Source organism: Nestor notabilis, unplaced genomic scaffold (assembly GCF_000696875.1).
Source record: "Nestor notabilis isolate BGI_N333 unplaced genomic scaffold, ASM69687v1 scaffold593, whole genome shotgun sequence".
Lineage (NCBI taxonomy): Eukaryota > Metazoa > Chordata > Aves > Psittaciformes > Psittacidae > Nestor > Nestor notabilis.
The window spans coordinates 108,870-136,283 of NW_009922169.1; the positions used below are offsets into that span (position 1 = coordinate 108,870).

The following is a 27,414-nucleotide window of genomic DNA, read 5'->3' on the forward strand; positions in this document are numbered from 1 at the left end:
GTCATATTCATAATAATGTATCTGTGTGTACAATATGTAATTGTTTCAAATACGTTGAAGTTTTATCATCAGTTTTATAACCAATTTTTTACTTCATTTCATGTAGCATAGTCATATATGTGTGTGTATATATATATATATATATATATGCATGTCCAGGGTTTTTATATCCTTTGGGATTTTGTCATGTGACACGATGACCCAGAATAAAACCTGAAAAATGAATAATCTTTATTAAAAACAGTTTTATGTACTAAACTATGCAAATGCATAAAGTATCAACATTTAAGTCAGTAAAAAGTGAGTATATTATCACTACAGCAAGAGCTTTATTCTGTTTAAATTTAGGTGTAACTTATCATCTGATGTTGTTATAATAAGATATCATTTCAATGATCTAAAGTTCTGAATACTGACATTTCAAGTTCATTACATACTATTCCTCCACAGCATTACATATTAACTACTCTTGGGATGGAGAACATCTCATCAAATTTTTAAAAAAGCAAAATTCAGGCTGACACACATTACTTAAGGGAAAATTATTTACACTCTTTAATCCTTTTTCCAAATTCCTTTTTTTCTTTTTCTTAAATCTCTCTTCTGCATTCATCTTCAAGTTAACTTAGTAACTTCCTTTATGATGGAAAAATCAAATCTACACCAGGATTTTCTCAAAGGAAAGAGGTATATGCTTGTTATCTTCTTCCCGGGTCTTTGTTTCCATTAATAAACACTTAAGATTACAAAGAAGCAGTCTTTTGGGAAAAAGGACTATGGAAAAGCACAGGCCAAAAGGACAGAGCAAAAAATTCAAAACAGAACTGAATGCATAGAAAAAAGGATGGAACCCAAATTCTTAGTAAGTTTTGCTGTACTGTTTTTAATCTTCATATCTGTATTCTAGAATAAATATGTATTTTTTAGAATTGTGCAGCTGAGTTATTAAAAAAAAAGTTTTGTGTTGCCCAGAGGAATTTTTTGCATGGTATGGTAGGTCTAGTTAGCACATTGGAAGAAGCACTGCTGACATGACAGAGGAACTGAGCAAAATGAAGCTTCTAGCAGGACAAACTGAGAACAAAGGAATCACTCCATGTTTGGAATATAAAATTTGAGAGTAGGCACACTTGACAAATAGAAATTTATTTCCCAATAACAAATGTTTTGAATCCATGATTTATGAAGGCAGCTATGGGAGTCACTTATTTAAATTCATTGCTTAATGCACTGGCAGATGCTTCCTAATTATTAGAATGTAAAAGTGAGAACATTTTTTTGAAAGGATGTACTATGCCATTAAACATCTTGTACTTCAGCAACTATCAAATTTGTGATGATGTATTTTATAAAGTTCTGTCTAGGATGGCAGGCATTAACTTAATATACCATAAAAGCCAGTATTAAAAATTTAATGTTATGACACAAAACCTCAGACCTATTTGCTGTGCTACCCTTAGCAAGTATTCCAGCCTGCAGTGAATACAAATCAAATACTGCTGTCAGCAAGACAAGTTGCATTTCAAGTTCCTTCCATCAGCTGTCTCAAAAACCCCCACCCAAATAGTGAAAATGCAAACATTTCAGGACTGCAAAAAGTAGCACAAGTCTTACAGACATTGAGAATGATCATTTTATTCAAGCTTATATAAAAATACTTAAAATGCTAACTTTACTAAAGTCACAAAAATTAATACCTAGAAGACGACAAATCAATTGGACATTGAATACCCATGTAATTGGGACAAGAAAACCTGGGAATTATTTGAGGCCAAATGAAAAATTCTCTTACATGTAATAAGCCCTTGTCCATGTGAGAGTTTGGCACCTGTACTACAGTATGCAAGGAAGTTAAAAGACTACTACAAGTACTGAATTGTGAAATTGCAGTACATTTCCAGCTCAGAAAGGGGAGAATAAGCTTAGTCACATTCTACAAAAATGAGAAGTCAGTATTGTTCACAGCTCAATTATTGTGCCTAAATTAGTGAAATAACAAAGTTGTACTTTCATGACACATTTACTATTTTGAATTTAAACTACAAACAAATAAACAAAAAATCCCGAACAACCTCACACACACACACACTAAACAGGCTACTGTGGACAAATAAGCTTTGGGGTCAAAGGCAAAGGCCATATAATGGATTTCATTAACAAAGTGAATTAAAATATAAAGTAGATACTTGAAAGAGCAGATACAATATCTTATGATAAATTACTCTCCTTTCTCTGAAGTAAAAGAAGAAATAATTCTCCAATAGCAGATCATGGTTTTGCAGAACCAAGGGCAATTTGCAAATAGGAATTAAGCTGGGCAAAGTTGTTGAAAAGCAAAAACCTCAGATGGTTTACTTTTTAGAATGGTATACTAATTTCCCTGAAAAGGTCACAATACTGATGACAACCACAATTTTTACGTAACAGCATTATACATTCAATATGAAAGCACTACTATGATGAGAAGGTCAAGACAAATAGGCAAAAAAGACAGGAAAAGGCTAAATAAACAAAAGAAAAATCCAAAACTTTAATTGCTCATAAGAATTCCTGAAAAGCTGATATACCATGAAGGAGATAGCAGCAAAGTGATTAAATGTAGTGAAATGTTTAAGATTTTGAGAGCTTTTATGGTTAAACTGCAAATGTGAGCAGGGGGGTGAGGAATTAGAACTCGAGTAACACTGTAAGAAGCCATACAAAAAAGAATCACAACACATGATACTGATTAAGCAGACTAAAGAATATCAGAGGTAAATATAAACCCAAGTTAAATACAAAATAGAGCACATACTGTTCTCCCGATTAATGCAAGAATAGAAGAGTTCCAGGTCTGAAAAAAATTTTCCATGGGTGTCCTAAGGCTGAATGTCAGTGAAAAGATGTTTTCAGTCTATGCAGCCTGGATATCTGGAGAAAACTGACATGCCTCCCAAGACCAGCAGTAAGTGAAAAGAATTTACAAACTACAGAATATTCTTTTGGTGCCTTGTATTTAGTGCTTTATGTTGAAGGTAGTTCTGAAAAGAATTTGTCAAACAATAAAACCAGAAATATTAATTGACCAGTAAGAGTATTAATATTAAAATAAAGGGGGGAAAAAAGAAGGGGTGAAAGAGACAAAGTTTTCACCACACACTTATCTCTTTAGTTTATACATGGTATGAAGCACTAGTTACAAATGTCATGGTGACTTTTACCTAAGCAGATTTCAAGTCCCATGGTATTCATAGAAAAGCACAAAGGTTTCTTCTCTGTATCTGAAATAATTTGGGTGAAATGCTGATTCAAAAGAAGTCAATAGGCATTTTGCTATTGATTTCAACAGAGCCAATATTTCATTCTGATGGTTTATTGCTGATAGAATTTCGGAACATCAATATTTAGAAAGATATATAGTATACAATAAAGCAAATAATTGCATAGAACAAACTATAAAGTAAAACCATTTACTCTGTACTAAAGAATTTTGATTTAATGTATTTATTTCTACATAACATTTAGCTGCAGAAAACTAGACTGCTACATTAAAAAGCCAGCTTTCAATACAGAAGAAAAGGTTTTGCTAATAACCTCAGGCAAGAGATTCAGCAGGTGAACTGTCGTCCACATTTTTGGAGGTTAGAAATGCCTCTCTCCCAAGTTCCTTCTAAAATGACCTGTATGCAGTGAACCAAAATACGGTCAACACAAAGTGCTTGAATGAGAAACAACATCTAGGGGACACTTCCTGACACCCACATCCAGTACAGCATCCCGTATTTAGCATTTGAAGTTTCTCTGGGGCGAGTTCTGCTCTTTGCCCCTTACCATAATACTTCTTCCCCCCACCCTTCATGAGGCAACTACTCCTTGCTTATTCCAAAAGGCAACTAACAGATGAAGCACTGATCTTTACTGCTATGTCTGTCTCAATATGAACTGTGATGGCTAGAAGCTACTGTATGTAATGTAAATACATGCTCACTTCTCAAAAATTATGAAGGAAAGAGGATTTGATCATACATCATGACAAGAACAGTCACAGTCCTCTAAGTACTACCTCTACTGTCTCAACTTCTGTGAGTATGAGGTAAGTTTCTCCCAATTCATCCTAAGAATCTTTCGCATATCCTAAGACTCCTTCAAGTAATAGGGAACGCAGCATCTGCCTTGATAATGTATTCCAAAATGTAAGTTACTTTCAACATTAGGAAGTATATTTTAATCGCTTTTCCTAAGCAGTTTAAGAACCCCTTACTAGTGAACATCTTTTCTGTTTTAAGTATCCATCTCCAGTGATCCATATTCCCCCAAAATCTAATCTGAACAGCTGGCATGCATTACAACTGCATGTATTATCAGGATTATGCATTGTTTCCTACCAGTCCACATCTCATTTTCCCTTTCTTTTTACATCTGGCTAACTCCAAAGGACGTGAACTAGTACACACACCATGTAAATGATGAGGGCATTCCGGTGTGACAAAAAGACAGCTCTAGCATGACCACACAGAAGACTCTTCAATCTTACAATGTAAGAGTAAGAATCCACTAGTTTCTTTTTAATGACCAACTGCTGAATATCTTTAATCTTGTGACAATACTTCCTGTATTTTCACATCTCTTGGAGTACACACACGTGAATCATTTTCAGTCAAATTTTATTCTATTATTTTGTTAAATGCTGCGGACAAAGGAAAAATAACTTTGTACCTGATAGTCTTCTTTTCACATACTCAAAGACAGATGCTATTAATGACACTGCAGTTTAATATTTATGTTGAGGTTATGATCTACGAACCTTTAAATCTCTCCCTGAGACACTGCCTCACAAGACACATTCCTGTTTTTCAGGCAGATTACTTTGCAACTACCACTTTGAAGGAGTTTTAATAGCTATAAATTTGTACAGTAGCTTTTTGAAAGCGTAAACTTTCAGTATGTGCAATAACATGCAGCAAAGAGTTCCACAGCTAACACATAGAAATATTTTATTTGAAAATGTAATCTTCAAATTTAATTTGAATTAAAGATTATTCCCTTCATGCTTCTCTCCATGTCAGCCATTATTTAATGCATCTCACTCAGCCTGTTATCATTCCTTCTACAAAAGCACTCTTTAGTTCACTTTGTGTCATTTCCTGAGCTTTTTCCAGACTGTATTTAAGCTGAGCATAAAACACAGAATTTATAGCATTTAAAGTGGTTTCCTCTCCTAATAATTCTAATCATTGTTTTGCCCACTGAGTATTTAGAGGTTACTTTGATTATGCTATTCTAAAAAAATAAAAAAAAAAAACCAAAAAAACCCCAACGTTTACTCCTGAATAGAAATAGATTGCTGACAGCCAATCATTTTACAGCCATTTTATTTTTATAGGGAAATACATGATCTGTTTTTTTATTCTCATCACTTTACAGTTATTTCCAACAGAGCAATAAAATGGCAGATAATATTCTTGCACAGCTTTTCTGCACAGAACTCCAACTATAGCTCTTCACCGCTGGCCCTTCTCTTTATCCTTTCAAATAACTTAAGGCCAACAGCAAACTGTCAAGCTCTTGAAAACGGATGAACAGTAAATAGCAAAGGTCATAACATAAACACCTGTGAGACAGTACTGATATCCTTTCACCTTGAAAAGTGCTAATTTACACCTATCAGTTCCTTTTTAAGTCATGAGAAGAACTTTCAAGACCTCATTCTGTAACTTCTTCAAACCTATTTGACGACATCAGTTCAAGCGGACTGACAGCAAGCAGTTCTCTCATTCCTGCAGGTGCCGCTGATACCTTTAAAGAACTTGGATATGACTCATGAGTTCCTTATACTGCCATGCTGCTCTCTCCAATGTGACATACTTAGTTACGTATCTATTAGTTTGCCAAATCATGCTTATTAGTTTTCAGTTCCCTAGATCTCAAGAACCTTGATGAAAAAAAGCCCCTGCTGTTCACAATGTTTTATCCAAATCAGGGATTCCAGAAGCACAGTTTCCCCTGCTCATATACATCTCCCCCACAACATAAAGTGCTGTCACTTTATGTATATCCATGAAGCTCTCTACAATCCACTGATAAACACACCAGTAAAAACATCCCACAAAGCTAATCTTTGAATCCCTGTTAATGCATTCTATAATATCAGCATACTAGCTAGACACAGGCTATGTGCAGCATCTGAGGGAGAGGCTGCTCTGTCAGGCCCAGGCAGTGTCATATTGTCAGTGGGGTCATTTCCAGCAGTGGGAAAGCTAATTGCCACTGCTGCTCTGTCCTCCCTCCAAGGTCCTTCCCCACTGGTACAAATTCTCATTCTTCCTTCATACTTATTTTCAAACCAAGTCCTCCTTTTATTTCAAAAGCCTCTCTCATACTCCTTGGTTGCTGTTAGTGTCTAGATTACTGAAAAACACAAGTCCCCCAAGAAGTCTTCCTTATTGATGTCTCCCTGTTAAAAACCTTTTAAGTAGTAAGCAAGCTTTTAATTCATTAAGTGTGTGCCTTGTTCATTCCATACAATGTAACTTTCAGTTGTATAATGCAATACTTAAACTTCTGCAACAAGCTTTAACTAGACTTACTACTTGTCCTGGCAACACAGAGCCATGATATGTTAAACCTCCTCATCCTTTGCCTTCCCCTTTTAAAAGCTCACATTGTCCACTGCCTTTCAGTGTAAATTAAACACTATTCCACTCTTAGCTTGAAAGTTAATTCAATATAAATTAAGCACTTACTACATATCTCTGATGCATTGCGTATGTTCTTCAAACTCCTTCCAAAGACGACATGGAATCTTTAAGAATTAAAGATTTTATTTATATTTTATTAACTGTATCATAAGGAAACTTATGACCTTTCAAATGTAATTGCTAGCATGAAAGCTTTTTAGTGAACACAGGATAACTCAATAATGTTTGTCCCCTCCTACATAACTTCCCTTCAGTTTTTACTAGTTTTCAAGGAGACCCAGGCCCATCAAAACCAAGTAGTTATATACAGCCCACATACTAAGAAAACAAGCTGACTGGAATTTCTTGCCATTTTTGCCACAGATCTTGGATAAAGAAAACCCTGAAAGAGGCATGTCACTGTTTTACCCAAGAGTAACTATGTACTGCACTGCCTATGGCTATGAGAACATTCCTTGTGCTGTTTGCATGGAAACAAAACCCCCACAAAAAACAATCACACTAAAAAAATCCAGCCCTGGAACTAAGCTGAAAGAACCCTGAACTTTTAGACTTTTATCAGCTTTCTAGAACATGAGGAAAAAATTACTAGTAAACCAAATGCTTTAGACCTCATAGATCTCAGGTGTAACTTTCATTCTTTATTAAAAATATGTACTTCAGAAACAGTTTTTATTTTCTTTCAATAATATCTTGCCCTGGTTTCAGCTGTAACAGTTATTTTTCTTCCTAGTAGCTTCCCCTATAAAACCCATAGGGTTTACATTCTTTTGATTCCCCCCATCCCTCAGGGGAGGAGGAAGGGTAAGGGTGAGCAAACGGCTGAATAGTCCCAAGCCACCTGCCAGGTTAAACCATGATCATATCTTCACCTATGTGGCAAAGACTTCATATATCTGAATGCTGACAGTTTCCATGTTTTCAAAAATATCATCTAGAAGTTCAGAATCAGCAATAAACACCTTCTTACACTAAATGTAAAAATGTCACACGTTAGAGAGCCAAAGCAATCCTATTTAACGAGACTATCTACAACCAACAATGAACATAACTATTTTTAACCCGTGTTGCTTGACATATGACTTATTTTGCAATGTTTGCTATAAAATACTTGCTAGTGCTATTCTTTAATCTATGGCAAACTCCACGTCTCATTTGAGAAATCTGTAACAGAATGGGAGGACTGGATATGAGGGTAAAAAATATTCCACCTGATAGCTGAAGTGATGGATTTCATAGAATGGTTAAAAAATTAGTTAAAAATAATAACTAGCTATAAAAACTTCCATATGCATGTGCAAAGGTGTCTGCATGCATGTATATTTATATATCCTTATATAAGTATATGGTTTATATTTTTGTGGCTTTATGGCCAGTATTGGCATTCTACCCATTACTTTTGGATCTTAAGTTGTAATATTTCGGTGGGGGTAGAATGTGCCTTTATTTCAATCCTTTAGTCATTATTAATCTCTGTGGTGTTGCTGCTGACCTATTGCTTCATTACTGTAATTTTTGTCAAGAGTAACTCGATGTATTTTTTTCTTTGATCTTGCAATCTCTCTACACACTACAACACCTTCCATTTTCAGAAAATGCTGATTAGAATCACTGAAAAAGAATGATGCTATGCTTCTGGAGTGAGCATAGCATCATTCCAGATATTTCAGTATATTTTAGTCTCAATCCTAACACTAATTCAAGATTCATTACATAGGTTCCTTGCTTTTTACTTATGACATCCTTCAAAACAGGTAAGCTAAGCTGGTTAACAAAAAGCTAAGAACAACTTCAAATACGGATGACAACTGTTTGGTTATCTTAAAGATATAATAATTTCCTTTTAAAAAGTTTGTGTTATTTTAAGAAAGAATAACCTGTGCTTTTATTGGAGTGCTTTAAATAAAGTTCCTTTATTTCCCTATGTAGATAAATACATATAAATATAAATATTTATTTATATAAAGTTCCTTTATTCCCCTATGTATCTGGAAGTTTGAAGACAGTCTTTTGCATACACTTAGGGAAAAAAAAATTACCGTCTACAGCAGAGAAGCTGAACAACAACTATCCTAATTACTCTCTGATAGATGCCAGTCTTTGGACACTTTATCAAAGAAGATTGCACATTATTCTTATACAAGAATTTCTACAGTACTTTTGAATACATTGAGATTTTGTGCATTAGCTAGCCCACAGAAAAAAAATAGTACAGAATTAACAAGCCCATGAACAGCAGTCCAAACCAGTTCACATAGTCAGCAGTTAAAACCCAGGACTCCAATGCCTTATCAAAAAAAGAAAAAGGGATAAAGTCATACTACGGTGATCATAAATAGCTTGCAATGGTATTTGTATATTATACAGTGTGCTAGCTTTTATTTTGTATATTTACATTCCAGTGCTAAACTTTGAAGTTCCAACTGCCTGACAATTCAGCACACATACCAGAAAGAAATGCATATTTAATTTTATTTTGCCAAAAGGGTGGTTAGAAATGTGTTTGAAAATTACTTTTTTTTTTTCTTTTCTATAAAATGCTCATAAAAATCTCTGAAAGAGACCAGAGTGGAATTTCATACTGTATCAGGACTGACAGAAACATCCAGAATTCAGTTTAACTGTTTGACATATTTATCATTACACTAATATCTAAACTGTATTTAGAACTGCATTTCAGTACATGCAATGAGAAATTGGCTACACTATAAACCCGCTGATAATAGTGTTATCTCTTCTGTTCCAGCGAATATAACCTCAAAGAGGAAGCTTCTTCTATTGACAATTCAAAGCCTTCTTGAGTATTTGCATTATCACTCTGACACTTGCATGACTGATAAGAGACAAAGTCAGAAAAAGTTTGAAGGTTATTCTTTTGTCTCCCTTGAAACTGGTGTTTTTAATACCAACCAGCAATCCTTTTCTGCAAACTCTCGAGAAATGCGCTATTTTTGGGTAAATATTGACATGAAACTCCTGTATGTTTTCAAGTGTTCTACTCTTTTTTTTTTTTCCTTTGTTTTTGCTTTGTCAAATTAAAATAAAATAGTCAGGAATGATGGGACTGAAATGAAAAGAGGAAGTATTGCAATTTGGAAATGTATCTATACAGACCAAGGCATTTGTCAGTTCTGTAAAGACTGCACTTTTTAATGGATTATGTCTAGTATTTAAATATCAACTCGAATATGTATTGGTACTAAAATTTCAAGAGCATTGTAGAGAATTATAAAAATATTAAAGGACTTAATGTTGTATTTGAAAGCCACAAATAAGAGAATATAAAAATATTTCTACAGTATGACCTCTTAAATACAAGAAAATTATATTCATAGCATATTAAGAATGGAAATTATTCTCATAGCATATTAAAAACATGATAAAAGTTTCACCCACTGTAATTCTTAAAAATACAATAGAAAATCCACACTTAAATGTTCATTATATATTCCTTCATCTGACATACACTCTAGCAAAGCCTTAAAAGCATAAAAGCAAGGCAGGCAGAAAAGCACTTAAGTCTAGATTATGAGGTTTGGTCTTTTCAAGAAATGGAGGAAAGACCAGTACAGACCTAACTAAGACAAAAGCAAGCATGACCTAAAGTTCTATAGCTCTATTTAGCTTTCATTGACATATATATACACACACACACACACACACACACACACACACACAAACGTATATTAGCAGGAAATAGATTTACATTCATTTGATGATCCATCACCAGAATATGCCTGGTAAAATGTAAGACGCACATCTTCTTAGGAACAGGGCTATCGGATACATATCTGACTGAAATGTCTTCGTGGAAACAGAGCCTCCTGCTCAACATCACTCCTCGTATCAGAACAAATTTCAAAATTTGACTGGAAGAATACTACTGTTACTGATGGGAAGATGCTTATTGTGACCTGCTGGTAACTCAAAGGTTATGTTTATATTAGTGAGTAGTGCATATTAATTCTCCAAACCCAGTATCCACACTGTACACATTCCAAGTGGTTCTATTTCACACTAGTTCCTCTTTTGTCCAATAGCCTGACCACACTGGTAGTAGGTTGGATCATACTGGCTGAACTCCTGGAGTCCACCATCTGGCTTCGTTTCATGCAAAAGGATCATAGCCCATGTGCCCTATGTAGCATGAACCAAAGCACAGAAGGTGGGAATAAAGGTGGCATGCACTTCAAAAGAGCACCCCTTATCTGAACTAAACACTAATGCAAGAGAACTCATAACAAAATGGAAATGAAAAAATACGCTGAGCTTCAGTGAACACTTCAGGTTTTGGAGGAGGAGAGCAAGATCAAGAGAGAATTCAGACCCCACTCATGGAGAAGGATATTACAAAGTTGAACTGAAAAGCATTCAGAAAAAGAACTCCTCGTGGTAGATGGAAGACTAATTTTCTAGATAGAACTGAAACCAATACTGCTAACAGCAGACCTCAACAATCGGTATGTGACACCTAGCAGATTCTACCTTTATTTATTGACTAGTTAACAAGAAGCAGTAATATTTTAAGGGCCCTATAAAGACACAGGAAAGATAAAATAATTTCTGATAAAATTACCTGAGTTGATTCAGAAATTAAACTGAAAGATTAACAGTGACACATTTGAAATTTTCAGTTTGAGATTTTTACATTTCAAAGAGGTTCAACTGAAATAAAAAATTAATGAGGGAAGTCATGCACAATAGAAAAATTTAGTCAGAGACTAACAGTTTAAGTTTCTTATCTTACATCTGTATCCCACACATCTTATAAATAAATAAATTAGTCACTTTCACAGAAGGATTCCAGACCTGATTAATAATCCTGAATAGAATACAATGAACAATAAGAGTTTAGAAAGAATGGAAAGAGACTGACTAGAAAATACATTTTCCCTCTTAAAAGATCAAGAAAGTTAGTGATACAATGAAAGTTGTCAGGAGCTAAGATGAGGTGGCCCTGCAAATGAAATTAACAGATAGCTGATATTTAGCCATTAAAACAGAGAACATGCAAATAAGTTCATATGCACTAAAGTGTGGTAAGGACCCAATATCTGAGTTCTGGTTTAAGCAATGCTTGTAACAAATAAAAGGGATATAAGGGTACACAGCTGACAGAATGCATCTATACCACATAAAAAATTGAAGGAAACTCAGAAGCAGAATTCCAAAACTAGTACAGAAATATTAAAGCCCAGTCAAAAATTTTTATTTTTTTTTTTAGATGTATGTATTCTAGCTGTCTCTGTCTAATTATGTTAGTGAAAGTCTTTAGAACAGCATAAATAGAAACTAAACAAATTCTGGATGGACGGCAGTTAGATTTCAATAACGTGTAATGTTTCTGAATAAATTTTGAAATGAAGAGCAATTAAACATCTGAAGGAACATGAAAAATTAAATTAAAAACAGCACACTTATTCCAAAGAGATAGACACCAGATTCATCAGGCATAATCTCTTTCTCAAGGTAATTAATCCTCTCACTGTTACATGTAAAGCAGGAGAAAAATGGGTTTGGAATAAGCGCTATAAGCAGGTTGAGTAACTGGCTCAATGAGAGACAGAACAGGCTCTTTAAAAACACATAAAGGAACTCTAGATCTTGGGACTAATTTATTACATTTCAAGTTGATGACTTGAGTGCAAAAACTGGTACTCATGAATTCAGTTGATGCCAGAAAGGAAACAAGGAAAAACTACCACTACATTACATGGGAAGAAAAGACTGAAGGATTTCCACAAATTATGTTCTCATTATCTGAAAAGAACTCAGCTAGGAAAAAAGGATACGCTATGTAAGTATCGGCTGAATATGATTCATTAACGTGATCTGCCTATAAAAAAATAAGCCAAAATCAAGGTAAAAAGTATTGCATCTGCAATCCACCCAACAATTACAAGTTTAATTTGAATACAAAACGTAGTAGAACACCGCTGTAAAACAAGTGGTGTTCTAGCAAAATCTTAAAGTAAGATTCTGAAAAGTTCTACTTTGTTCTTGAGTGAACAATGTACAAGGGCCCTCCCACTACTGTGTACTCATGCATTACGAATTAAGCATTCATGTTCTTTGCTGGATCAAAGCTAAAATAGTGTAGATGGCCAAAAGCAAAGAAAATCAAGGGGCAAAAGAGAAGGAAAAAACCCCCAAACCAGTATTATGCACTTGGACTTGATAGTATACTTATATTAATAACCTAACGTTACAATATTATTTAACATTCAAAGGGAGTAAGTTCCACTCAAAAGAGGCTCATTTTGAAGACATTAAATGTATCATCAGATGGGTACTGGTCACCTATACCAGTAAAATCCAGGATTCTGCTGGAAGTGGTTTCTGGTTTTATTTGTTCGTTTGTTGTTTTGTGTGTGTGTTTTTGTTTGCATTTCTTTGTTTCCCCCACCCCCATTGTAATTTCCATTTTCAAACTGCTGTTTTGTGTTTATTATTTCAGTTGTGCTCTCTGTTTCAGGATTCATTGTACCCTGTGCTGTATCTGGTATCTTTTTTGTCAGGTACATTTTTCAATTTATACAGAAAATAATCCTCTGAGTAACAGTGGTTTGAATGGTTCCCTAGTCTGTTCCTTCTAGAATCTTCTCCTCAGCTTTAAAGAAGCTTGTTTGGAGGGGTTTCAATTATTTCTTCTGTAGTAGTGGTAGGGCTAGGGAAACAGAAAATTAAACAGGAGAAAAAAGAAATACAAATTTAACCTGTACTGTTTCTATTTTTCCAGTTACTCAAGGTTTGCAAAACATCTGCCTGAATCTAATATAATGTTTTTAAGAGATGAGAGGAATACAGTGGAAAGACCACAGTACAAACACACTTTGGTCCCTCTGTAAACACCACCTAAAGTGGCATATACAGTCACATCATGTCCTCTGGTTCTGTATTTCCCAGAGATAATAATAATTCAAGTGATCAATTACTGGGATAGTAAATGACTAACAGCATGAATTTAATTCAATTGGTTCACAAATCAGTTCTTAAAATCCATTCTTGAATTGTGCAGCTGATCCAATGTTTGCATTACTTCCACTTACTGTAGCATACTTCTAGTTAAATGCACATTCAGAAGGTGAAGAAGCTGACACTGACAAAATTCTCTCCAATTCTGCAAGTACTACTATGCCCAAATATTTCTGCACTTTTCCAGAGCTCAATTTTAAAGTTTTGTTTTTACATACAAAACATTTTAATGGCAGTATACCTACTTGTGTCTTTTTTCCCTTATTTCCAGCATTAATATTATCTTAAATGACAGCATCTGGTAAGATCGGATAGTGTTTATTCATTCATTGTACCATTCATTGAAGTGTTCTCTGTCTATAGGCAAATAACAATTGAAAAAATAATTTCAAGTTTAGTTCTAGGACTCTGGTATTTAGACACAGAAAAGACTATGGAATAATGCCTTCTTTTACCTGACAGTGATTACTCAAGGTGACTGATATGAACTACAGAATTAGGGATGTGCAAAAGGCACATGAACATTTTTCTGTTTGGAATGTTTTTTAGAACAGCGATTATTAAAAAAAAAAAAAAAAAAGTCATAGACCAATTTATTCTTTTGTTCCATTGACCCATACTGGAAGTGTGAAGGATTGATAAATGCAGACAACTTTCTTCTTTTAAATGATAATGCTATTTTCTCTTCATGTGGAGCATTATGCTATGCTAAGTGACCTCAGGACCTGTGAACGTGAAGTAGGTTATGTTATGTTTTTCTTTATTGCTCAAAACCTGTATTTGCAAGACCTTCAGTAAGGAGCTCTTTATAATTTGTACTGTACCTAAAGTGTTACAGCCTTTAACAGCTTTCGTATAAATATTACCTGTTAAAGGGGACAGTGCAAAATGTCTTTTTTTTCAGTACAAACATGTAGAAAAGAACTTCAGTCTATTTCTAACAAATACAAAAATTTAATTCTGTAAGTACTGAATACTACGAAAACGTGATGTACATTAAATCCAGTCCTCAACACACTTCTGTGCATTATATTAGCTTGATACAACATGTCTTTAAATCATTTAAAGACCAGCTCAATCTCAGTAAAGGTCTCTGCCTGAACCAGAGATGATGGGTAAATCAGTTCATGAAGGACTGTCTGAAGTATGCTGCTTCATTTACATTATGTCACTCAAATGCATATTCCTTTTCTTGACATTATTCATATGCAAAAGAAAAACCTGATCTGTTAAACTGAAATGACAGCAGTAGAGCTTACTAGAAAAACTGTACGGAGAAGTAAAAGCTCTCCAAAGGAAAACTGCACCAGATCTCTGGAAGGGTCTGCATGATAGGAAATATTTTGATGCTTGCTTAGTAATTCACAAAACAATTCCCAACTGGTGAAATTTTATTTCAGCAAAAGCAACCCTTGTACTACAGATTATCTTTCTGCAGGGAATAGGGAAGATTCACCAAATAATCCATCTAAAGTGTTGAGCAACAGGGAAAATATAGTAAGAGTTCTTTCTTCTCTTGCAAAAACTTATAAGATTTTGGAAGAAAACAGACATGGTAAAGTTGTTTAACAGCCATAGGAAGAATGTCTGCACAGCTCTATCCAGAGAATAGAATCTATATAGAGAAAAATCTCTATGACTGCTCCAGGTTTAATGTTTTCTCATTTCCAGTGTGGATATAGTAGTGATATAACAGTGTGAGTGCCACTTAAGCAAACATATGCTGTCAGGAGCTCTGAAAAGGTGTACTGCTGAGCTAAGTCTAATTTTATTAAAGTCAGTGTTACATTCTAATCAAGAATGCAGCTAGATCAGCTTTTACTGAGAAGAAGGATAAAATTTACCTTGACTGTAAGATTAAAAGAATGACGTGGATAGTGAAACACGGGAACAGGTTGGGAAATCTCCAACCACGAAGACTTTCAAAATTTGCTTAGACAAAGTCCTGAGCAACCTGACCAGCTTTGAACAAGCAGCTGGACTAGAGATCATCAGAGGTACCTTCCCAACAAATTTATTTTATTAAAGAAGGCTCTACTTTTTAACATCTACACAACCAGTAGAGACCAGGAACACATAAAAACTAGATTCCTACCTGGCACTCAAGATGGGTTTAAGAAAATGTCTCTTGTTCAAGTAACAACAGAACATGAACAGATTTTTCCTTTGTTTCATACTGTTTCTCTGTTTTAAGAAAACATTATTTTTCTGTGTGGCACTACCATTCTATCCTGAGATACTTCATAATTTCACATATATTTCCTGACTTCTGACACAAAAAAGAACTGTCGTGTACAAAACAGTTCTTTCAAATGAGATCAAATTGCTTCTAGGAGCCTATGAACAATTAGCAAAAGGAGGTGGTGGGGAAGTGTTTGTTATTTGAAAATGGTGTAAGTGAATTAAAATTGGACTTCTGTTGTCACAAACAGCAAAAAAAAAATCTAGCACTTTTTTATTTTATTGGATTTTATCATGATAGACTACTTGCTGCCTAATTATTTGTCTAAAATCAAATTTATTTGATAGGAGCACTTCCATTTTTACTCAGCCAAAGCTCCAGTGCTTGCAATACCGAGGTGCTGTCTGAACGTTTACAGCATGTATGCTTCAAGCATTGACCAGTTTAAGAATTTAGAGGTTCTAATGCCTCATCTGAGCAACTTGTCTCTCTTGACCACTTATCTACCTCTGTTTCTTCCCAAAACAAAAAAGGATACAAAATATTGCGTAAGGTTTTTCTTCTCTAATACCAAGGTGGAAACATGTTATACAGAGTTATTGAAATAGAAGTTACAATCACTCCTGCAATCTCAAAAATTAGGATAGTTATCTTACACATCAATAGTTTTCCCAACACTAGTTTAGATAAGATGTTGCCCATTTGCTAATGTATTGATCTGTTATCAGAATTAAGATTGTTTTATACTAGTTCTACATCTGAAACTGCCAAATGTTCAGATTTTTTACTAAATCAAGACATAAATTTAATTTAAAGGCTTGAGAAACCCCTTACTAATTGAAGCTTCTGAACCACAGGAAAGCCATTTCATTAAATACAGTTATAACATAAATAACCTACTTTTTTCCAGCAATGTTATTAACATAAAAAAATGGATATTCCAATAAAATACTAAGAAGTATTTTCAATAGCACTATGGTTGTGATTATTGTCAAGAGATGCACCAAAATATTGCTGTAGTAAAAGTGACACCAATCCGGATAACTTACATTAGATACTGACATAAGAACCTTTATGGACTTCTTTTATCTAAACCCAAAGCAAATATATAACAATAAATCACACAGCAATGTGACTTTTGTGTATATTGAAACTGCTACCAAGAAATGTGTCTACTTTCAGAAACATCAGTCTTTACAAATACAATCTTGGTAAAATGTACTTCAAACGTGATCCCAGATAGATTAAAGGCAATAGGACAATGTATTTACTGTGACTTACTGAGCTGGAAAGGGAGAGTCATTCTTTAAAACTGTTCCAAGAAACAGTTCTATTTATTTTAATTAGAATTATACAAAAAAAAACCTGTCAGAACACACAGAGAATATACTTTAATAAATGACACTTAGTCCTGCTTAGCAGTAGAGGACTAATGTGAATTAAGAATCTCGATATTCTAAGCATAAATTTTTCACACAGTACTTTAATTTTGCATTGACAAATGAAAAAGCAATGCTAGCAGTGAAATATATTTTTCATTTAACTTCAGAATCATATGATCACCACATACCCGTACCAGCAGGACCATCTGGTATTTTAGAGACTACTCCCAAATAAACATCAGTGGTTATAAAACTGTGAAAGGTAAGCAGGGAAAAAAAAAAACTCAATGAACTCCACAACTGAGTAACTTGTATGATATTACATCTCATGGTTTCTTCTCACAGAAGGAAAGAAAATTACGAGCTTCGGAAACCATCTTAATTCAGTATTTTAGATCAAGCCTGTTCTTTGTCCTACTCTCATTCATAGCAAAATTTCAACCACTTCAAAGACACAGTCTTGAGCATACTGCACAATAAAAATTGTACAATTTGTAGCCAAATCAAAAAAATAGCTGCTAATCCTGGGATAGATACACATAAAAGCTTTCCTATACATTGCTATTTGATTAAAAGCTGATGAAAATATAATGAGAATTCTTTGCTGTTAGGTCAATTAAACAGCAGAACTACCTCTGCAGGAGGCTCAAAAATATGTAATTGCATTTTCCAGCTCATCACAGACCAAGCTCTGAATAAAAATCAGAACTCTCCCAGAACCGTTTTTATACAGACACCAAAGTGATATTCAATTTTCATTCTCAATCCCAGTAAAATAGGTACAGATTTTAGAGTCACACAGTCAGTAAGGGCCTAATCTTAACAAAGGTACCAGGCAAAAGATGGAAAACTCCAGAAATGTGAAAGAATGTGTCAAGATAGCACCAGATTCATCAACATAAACCAGGACTGAAATATCAAACAATGGCACTGTGTGATTCAGGTTTCTGTGTAAAAGTTGATACTGCTTTCACGTGGACCCACAAACTGAAATTAGCTGATGGCAACAGGGAATAAAAGTAACTGCAATAACCTCAATAAGTGGTAAGAACTGGTAATGTTACTGTACAAGATACTGGCACTAGTAAGTAGTGTTGTTTAAGAAAAGCAAACCAATGTCTTTTCATCTTCTGAAAAAACAGGAATTCAAGGAAAATAAATGAGTTGTCATCTAAAATTATGACAAGAACAAAGCAAATAGGACATATCTGAGGCAAGAAACAGTTTACGGAGACAGAATATTACCACTTTCGAAGTCTGGTGGCATATCAGGCTCTACAGCTAGTACAAAACTGAAAAACCAACCCCTGTGAAATGAGAAAGCTAAAAATTAGCTAACAATAAAACAATTAAGCTTGGTGAGCTATTCTATGCCTCCTCTTAAAAACAGAATTTTACATAGTAAGACTGTTAACAAGGTGTCAGAGCATTACATACAAGTAATGCTTGTGCAAATCTGGCATGCAAATTTTGAATTGATAATAAATCCTAGACATTGGAAAGAAAGTGACAAGTTAAATTTCATCCAGATGTAAGACAGCAGTTGCTGACTTAATGCAGAATGGTGTTACCGGGAATCATCATGGTTGAACAAATCACACAGAAGTGATAGATAAGCACTTCTATGACTTCAGATTCACAGGAATATAGACAAGTGGTAGAAAAATGAAACAGCAAAATGTTCAATAGTGTTACTTGAAAAAAAATTCACAATGTAAAATAGGTAAAGGGTTACAGAATGTTTATTAAGCTTCTAATACTGGTAAAAATCGGAGCTTTAAGTTACAACTATACTGGTCAGTGATACCTTAAATCAACAACTTGGTGATCTTGCATCTCTGCTTTTTAGTTCTTAGAAATAGACTGGTTTTACTTACTGCCACAGACAAAGCTCCAAGGAGGTGAAGGTACTGACATATTATGAACAAGGAGAGACAGGTGAATCAGAGTGACAAAATAACTTACCTGAAGTCATACATTGAAGCAAAACCAGAAAAGAAGGCATGTATGCTGACTAATACTGCAGGTTAGTGTCTAGAACTTAAAGCTGTCTTTACTATTATTTTCATTATTTAGTTGTGTATCCTAAGACTCCCAAACTAGTAGCTTTTTAGACACTCATATAGGATATGAGTTCACGCTCTGAAAACTGAGACAAGATGGCACAAATTCAGGAACAATTAAAGAGATTTTTTTTACTTACTTAATGTATGGTACACTTCAGAAACAGCTATTTAAGAAAAGGGCCATGTGTATAAAACTGGATATGGTAAAAACTAATTGGTCACAAATTGTGCTTTTTCTTTGCAGTATTTCTCCTTTCTGTCATTCCACAGGAAAGCATCATAAATACTGCAAGGCAGTAATGAAAGACTAAATTTGTATAAACAGTGTTTTATAGAGATTGTTTATTACATTATCAATTCCACTTCTGTATAACAAAGTTGACAGATGGAATCATGTCATTTTATGACATCAGTATACTGCTACATTCCTCTTAAAAGCAGATCAGTAATCAAATTCAAACCATAATTTTTTGCTACTTCAATTAAGACATGCCACAAAGGGAGCTTTGAATACATTGTTTTTTTAAGACATCAGGCACTCTCCTTCAACTAGTAATAGCCAAAGCTGAAAATAGCGTGACAGAACACTAGTTACAAAAAAAAGCTTCCTGACTACTAAGTTCATTGCAAATTTTGTAGATTATATCCCAACAACTTGCCTGAAAAGCTGTAAATAACAAATAGTGGCAGAAACTAGCCAAGGTTCTCTTTACCTTCCCAGTTTCTTCTTCTGAACTCCAATTTGCTAATTTGTGATCAGGAAGGAGCAAGTAAGAGAATTCCTTCAAAGCCAGCGGCAGCAAGGTATAACTAATTTTGGCAGCCAACTATTGGTAACTTATTATTAAAGCTGATTAAGAATTTAAGTTGAAGGAGTAAAGAGATATAGTAAAAAGCATTCCTTAAAGATCAGTGGAAGAATTCCAGGTGTGATGGAAAATGGTACAAAGCACATGAAAATATTTGCCATCTCCTTTTCTAACTAAAATGCTCAAGAAAGAGGAAGTTAACAAACATCAAAGGTGTGTGTAAATGAAGGCTGGAAAGAAGAGAAAAACCCAAACAACTTGCTTTTCACTTTGTGAGGGAGCATATTTCTACAAAAAGACACAAGACCATTTACCTTTGGGCAGTGGAAATTGTGTGGTATCAAACCTTTTATAACACATGCACTACAGCTGGGAACCTGACAGAGAGAATTTTGGAAAACATGGCCACTCGCCGCCCACCTCATTTCTCAAATGAAAATGATCAAAGATGGTGGCACTTTCCAAGCATCTGAAATTCTAAAAGAGACTCTGCTTGCAACTGGAAACTTAAGACTCTGACAGACTGATACAGTGCCATGGAACTGCAATTACTTGTAATTGTAGACTCACTAGGAAATGACTATCTATATCATATTTCCCCTCAAAATGGAAGAATCAACTCACCACTTGTCCATTCTGAGGATTTTTATGTGCATATGGAGGTCCGCGAATATGATTCCACATCTGACCAGATGTCATAGCAAATACAACACACTAGAAAAAAACAGAAAAACCATATGTTCATGTATTTACTCAAAAGAATCGAATACAAAACCATTCTGTTAGTGATGCTTGGTTTAGATACATAATTGTTTATATAACCAGACACTGTATCAACCTCCATTTGATTTTTAGGATAGGGTTTACAGATGTGCTGCTCTCATAAAATTCTTAATGACTTATGTTATAAAATGAGTTAGCTCTAGATAGAGGTTTTCTAAATCTCACTGGAAAGAATCCTGCCATTATGTGCACTTGGAATTGCCGCATTACCACATCTATATGGCAAAAGGCACTCACAGCAGTAAAAGACATTCATTGCAAATATGCTTCAAACTAGTGTTCAAGATTTATACAACCTTTCATAAAATAAATTCTGCCTCTGATCCAATACAAATGTTTAGCTCACCTGTTTGCTTTCAGGTGTACAAAATGATAGATAAAAGCGAAAGAAAAAAATCCAATTATAGAAAAAAGTGTCTGTCCCATTTTATGACATTCTCATTGTGTGTCCTATATGACCATGATTCATTTCAGCTATGAAAAAATAATACTGGTTGAGTCGGTAGAAAAGTGAAATTCCCTATGGAAAGAAGTGTGAAGTTAGGTTAGGGATGCAGACAACTGTAAAAATAGACCTTAATGCTTGTAGAAGGTCATAACTGCAGAATCTACATGACATCACAGTTATAGCACATGTCGTTATAACTACTTTAAGGAAGAAAATACAGTACCTTTGAGTACCAAATGAGAAAAACAAATATGGGAAACTTGGATCCTCTAAATATGTTTTCTGGCTTACCAGTACAGATAATCCTTACAAAAACCCCAAGATAACTTAAGTACAGTTTTTACATATATGCTAATTTTTACTGTACATCAATATTCCCACCAGCATAATATAGTAATTTGAGCAGATGGATCGCAAATGTAAAGATTAATACCACAATGGTAAACTAAAGCAGAGTTTATTAAAACCCTTTAAAGGGTTGTGTTTTTTTAAAAGTTTAGAAACACATTCATGAAATAAATGTAAACTATTGCAGCTTTTATCCCCATAAATGCAGCATTGCCACCTCTAGCAATATCATTTGAACGAACTTTGCAAGGCCTTAGGACTGAATCTTAACAACTCAGCAAAGCACCCCCTCACCCCAAAGTGAAGCCAATTAACGATTTCAAAATCTGGAAATAAACAGTGGAAGAGTAATCATTACATGAGAGAAAGGGAAAGATACTAGGAAATGTGCACATAACTGTGGTGTTATAATTGAGAATTTTTTCTCTTGTAATATAAAAAGAAAATAATGAAAAAATACATCTTCATATTGCATTAAAAAATAATTCTTTGTCGCAGTGTTAAGATTTCAATTACACTAAGAACAGATTCTTGAACTGAAACATTCAAGGTGTGTTACATTTTGCCTTTAGCAGGATTTTGCATATATCAGTACAGTAATTAACATGGCAGATGATAGCATACTGGTAGTGATTATTAGCAAATGGATTATGTTTTAATTAATAATATGCAAAGAAATTAAGAGAGTGTATGTTTCAATTACTGGGAAAAGGGTAACAGTTATTTCTATGCCTTGCAGACTGTTTTAGAAATTTATACTGCAATTTTGGTGATCACACAGGAGATAGCTTATGTGAAAGTACAAAAGTGGAAAAACTGAAAATGTGGGTAACATAAGTGAGATGGAAGAGATATTTTAAAAGGCCAAAAGTTAGCTGAAATGTAAAGCATCAAAAAAGAACAGATACCTACTGTACAAAAACTGTGGCTCTCTGAAAGTGAGTTTTCTATGAAAAGGTATTTTACTCGTTCTTAAATTACTGTATTTAATTTACATTCTCAAGGGCCAAATCATCTTCAATATGGAAAGATTTAAAATACATATATTTTATATACAGTTTATATACAGTCATAAACTTTATAACAGATAACCATCTCAAATTACTGAAGATGTTTAACGTTTGGTAATACAAATACACTGTCTCACAACATGCTAACGTCTAACAAAAAATTATCTATGAGATTCAATAGTGAAGAGAAACAACTTCCAAGTATTAATATTATTGAAAAGGAAAGAGATCACAATATGATTGTTTATCCTGAAATCATCTTTCATACTCTTCCAGTTCAGACTGTTAGGGATCAAGAAAACTAATTCAGTACAACATATCCTGGATCTGCCACAATTTCCTTCCATCATGCACCTCTTCACTGTGCAGTTCAAAATGATCTTTTCAGGAGCCAAAAAACATTCTCCAGATTCTCTTTTGTCCTCATCCATTCTTCTCCATACTATATTTTAAGTATCCTAAGAGAGCATTTTCATTATATTTCTTAACCAAACATTTAGTATGCTATACTTGACATTCAAGCTCATTTTGCTGTGTTCTATATTCAGCTATTACAATAATAAAAAAAAAAAAAACCCAACATTGGAAACTACAAACTTCTACTGTTTGTAAAATGCACTTGAAATACACACCATTATTTGCAGAACAGATGCACGCATCTATGATGCATCACTCTGATACCATTCCAAGCCCATAGGATTTCCATAGGATCCCATGCTTTGGGTTGCAAAGATTCCAAAAGACAGTTCACTCACCTCTACTATGAGCTTGTGTTTTCCAGGAAAAAACTTTGCCAGATTCATTCCTTCATATGAGCAACTTGCAACATGTAATTAATGACAACATATTTACCTTACAGGTTTATACTGTATTTATTTTGAAGAACCACTCATATGCAGAGAATAGCCCCTTTCCACAGTTTTCTGGATCTTGTCAAAGTACAAAGGTTGAAAATGGACAACAGAAGATTCAAGCTGAGGCACTTTTCTCTGAGCACTTAGAAAGATTTTTCAACTCCACTTATTCAGAGTCTGTACTTCAGCAGTTCTACAGAAAAGAGTACTATGGATACCCCTTTCGCCCTTTCTCCTTATCACACTCCAAGAACAGTACTTCAGCTTCTGCATGCTACCCGAATTACCAGGGGAGCTATTTTAAAAGCTTCCAGATTTACGTAACCTATTCTGCATTGAATATGACAAAAGCAAACAGAGTAGATCTACATTATTGACTGGTGGAGCATAGAGAGGGAAGGAACAATGACTTGTTACAACACACTATGTCTACAGGATGTCTTCAGTGGCAATAAAGTTCACCCCTATTACTAGTCCAGTGAGTACACTGTATGTGTAGACAGGACTGCTCAAGGACCTTGTTGATGAATTGCAAGAAGTGCTTTCTTGATGGCTTCACTGTGCACAACTTCAGCTTTAGTTTCACTAAGAGGGAAACTGCTTTGACCTCATCTGTGGTGCTTTTGTGTGTACACAAGGCTCCTAAGAACAGACACAAGTTAAATAAACACCAGAAGTCCTACCATAACACTGAATTGCTAGCAAGACACAGCTTTACATGTGCAGAATTTCTCACATGCTTTTGATCTTGCAAACTTTGTCAAAAGATTTGAGTTTAATACATCAACTTCTCAAAGGCATATGTTTTGTTTAACATTATCTGCCAGTTTACTAAATTACTAGAGACTTAAAAGGCCACGTGGTACACAATTTGAAGTAAAGCTTCCTAGTATCAGATACTATGCAAAGCTAATCATTAGATTTCACTCTGCAAGTTTAGACCGCAGAAGATAGCAAATACTTTTTAACATAGGAAAAATTACATTCTAGATTAATTTATCAAGAAATGAATCTAGATATTCCTTAAAGCATAATTTAAGCATTAATTGTGCTTAAAATTATGTTAATTATGTTAATTTTAAGCATGGTTAAAAAAAAAAAAAGCAGACACAGGCACCCAGTTCTGTACTTAATTTCTATACTATTCTGTATATGTAAGTTTTAGCCATTTCACAATTATTGTTTTGAAGAAATGTAATCCTTTCTTTCCAGTTTAACTTTGCTTTTGTACTCAAAGGCAGCTACAGAGTTGCAAGATCTGTACTCAATATCTAAGTAACAATCCATCACTTTTTAGAATGCCCAAAACAAGATATAGAATTCAAGGACAAGGAGTACAACATAGAAGCAAAGAGAATGGGTTTCTATATCTTTAAAAAGTGCCATGCATTTCTCCCCCCTCTCCAACTATGGGAAGAAAAGGAAATTATTTTCCTTTTCACTCTGAATTTATTGCTGTTCTTTTGAGATGCCTATCTACTCATATCAAGGAGCCTAACTTTCTCTAGCCGTATCTTTGAATAAAACACATTACTTTTTTTAGCCTCATTCCTAGAAGGGGGTAAAGAAGCCACTCACAGCCATGATACCCTTTTGGAGCAAGCTCTTTTGGAGCAGTAACTGATGACAAATGTACTGAACGGTGTAGAACTGCAGAGTATATCAGCACAGAACACATTTCTCACAGCCATTAACTGTTATGAAAATAGTAAGCACATGCTTTGTCTCCTAATTCAAGCAATTTGACATATTTTGCCCAATAGAGTCAAGTCCTAGGCAGCAGCCTTCTACTCTGAGCACAGACTTTGCCTTCCCAGATTTCACTGGTATATAGGCAAATCTGAAATGTACACATAAAATAAACCCAAAAATTACATGCAGAAAACCACAGCAGCAGCCTGGTAAAGAAAACGCTTTAAAAATCCCCCTCGTAGCCCCTATTCAGCCCACATTCTAGCCAGCTGAACAAACTCTCAGCACCAGTACTGAGTTGTCTAAAATGTAGCAATTCCTTCTAAATGTTAGAAATCTACCCAATTTATGCCGTCTGACCTTTTTATTCTCTCTGTTTAAGAAATGAAGAGTCTTGATAGGAATCTAAATTGCTTCTTGTTGTAAGTATAAAAGGATAAGACTTTGCAAATATCTAAGGACTAAAGTCCTTCCTCATCTTTGTGCTACCATGTCAGAGGGAAAAATATCCACAGATGAATACTAAGATTTGAATTAAAGTCTAAAATAATCTAGGGGATAAATTTTGGATGTGATCTCAAAAAGACATCTTATGGGATATTATGTACTGTAACTCAGTCATCTGGTTTGCCATTCTAAGAGTCTCCTGGGTGATGTTGTAAGTTAAAGTGCCTAAGGCATACAAGATACTACCACAGTCTGCAGTGCTTCTACAAGGAGATGAGACCACTAATAGCATCGCGGTTGCACAATCTAATGTTGAGGACAAAACCAATTCAACAGTCTTGTGACTGGAATCAATGTCTGAGATAAAAGCTCTGGTCTTGCTTCTGAAAGTTTACTACATGCATCACTAAAAATTGCATTCCTAAATATTGTCATAAAATAGCATTGGAAATAATTCCTATGAGACACAACTTTTTGGTATCAATGGAGATATCAAAAATACAGTCAACATTTTGGGTATCCTCTCTTCTACTGCAAGAAAAAAAAAAAAAAAAAACCAAAAAAACAGAGGCACATTATGCTGAGAATTTTTTCTATTTTTAGGTATAGATCATTCAATCAGGTAGAGGGGCACTGTGCATTTTTAATTCAAATAAAAAGTATCCAACATTTGGGAGTATAAATGCTCTTCAAAACAAACCAAGAAGCTCTGAAAAACAAGGAAAAGTAAACAAGAAGCTTGTCTGTTTGCAATGATACAGTTTTCAGTTAACAAATTCCAGGATATCTATGAAAGAGTGTCAGTTGAAATCAAAAATTTTATTTTCCACCTGATTAATGAATGCCAGCTACCTAGCAGTACAACACCTCCCCAAAACCAATCAAAGCCAAAATCCACAGCTTTTAGAAAAAAACCTCTTGTGCTTTCTCAGTTCCACAATATCTGTAAAAAGAACTGCCAATAAGAAACAAATTAATCGCCAAAGCTCTTGTCAAAAACATGGGCTTCCTGCAGTTCTCCAGGGTTTCAAGGTTTTATTCGTTTTTTAAAGTTAAGAAAGAAAAAAATATTAATGAGGAATAAATATAATTCTTTAAGATTACGTATTTATTATTTATACCCTTCATAAATGCATTTTATTAGGCATGATTCTCTCCCCTCTACTAGATACCATCTTCCCTATTTTTCCTGTTAGTGAGCTTTTATGAAAAAAGAAGCTTTAAGTTTTACTGCTAGAAAAAAGCACCATGGAAGAGATTCATAACTACACGAGATCTTAGAATGAATCTATTTGTCTATGGCTCTTACCCTATTCTAGTAATTTTACAGAAATAAGGTTATCTGTGCAAAAGCCTGCAATCTGGAGCCCCTGCTGATTCCACCAAAAAGAACTTACAGCATTAGCTTGTATGTCCACTTGTAGATCTGAATAAAACCAAAAGGACTTCTAGTAACTGCACGATCTTTGCTAAAACATCATGTTGCAATATGGGCCTTTGACAACATTGTGAAGGTAAAAGAACAGTAATGATTAAACTGGGAAGGATCAGTTCAAGGCCATGATTAATTGCTAGATACTTTCAGATGCAAGACCTTTTTCTAAAACACCCTCTAAGTGCTATTCATTTTTAAAGTAAAAAGAATTTTACAGAAAATAGTATTAGCAACAACAATAAACAGCATTAATGCCATTTTAATTCCTTTTAATGCTATTACTGCTTGTCAATATAATCAGCAGGA

General features: G+C 34.5%; 1 protein-coding gene across 1 annotated transcript in view; it reads right to left on the reverse strand.

Moving 5' to 3' along the window:
* The window catches only part of TUSC3 (tumor suppressor candidate 3), a 118,369-nt gene that overhangs the window by 33,541 nt on the left and 57,414 nt on the right, over positions 1-27,414 (reverse strand). Inside the window, exon 6 of the mRNA XM_010011480.1 lies at positions 20,716-20,805. Within this exon, the coding sequence (XP_010009782.1) occupies positions 20,716-20,805 (90 nt within the window). The remainder of the gene's footprint in view (positions 1-20,715; positions 20,806-27,414) is intronic.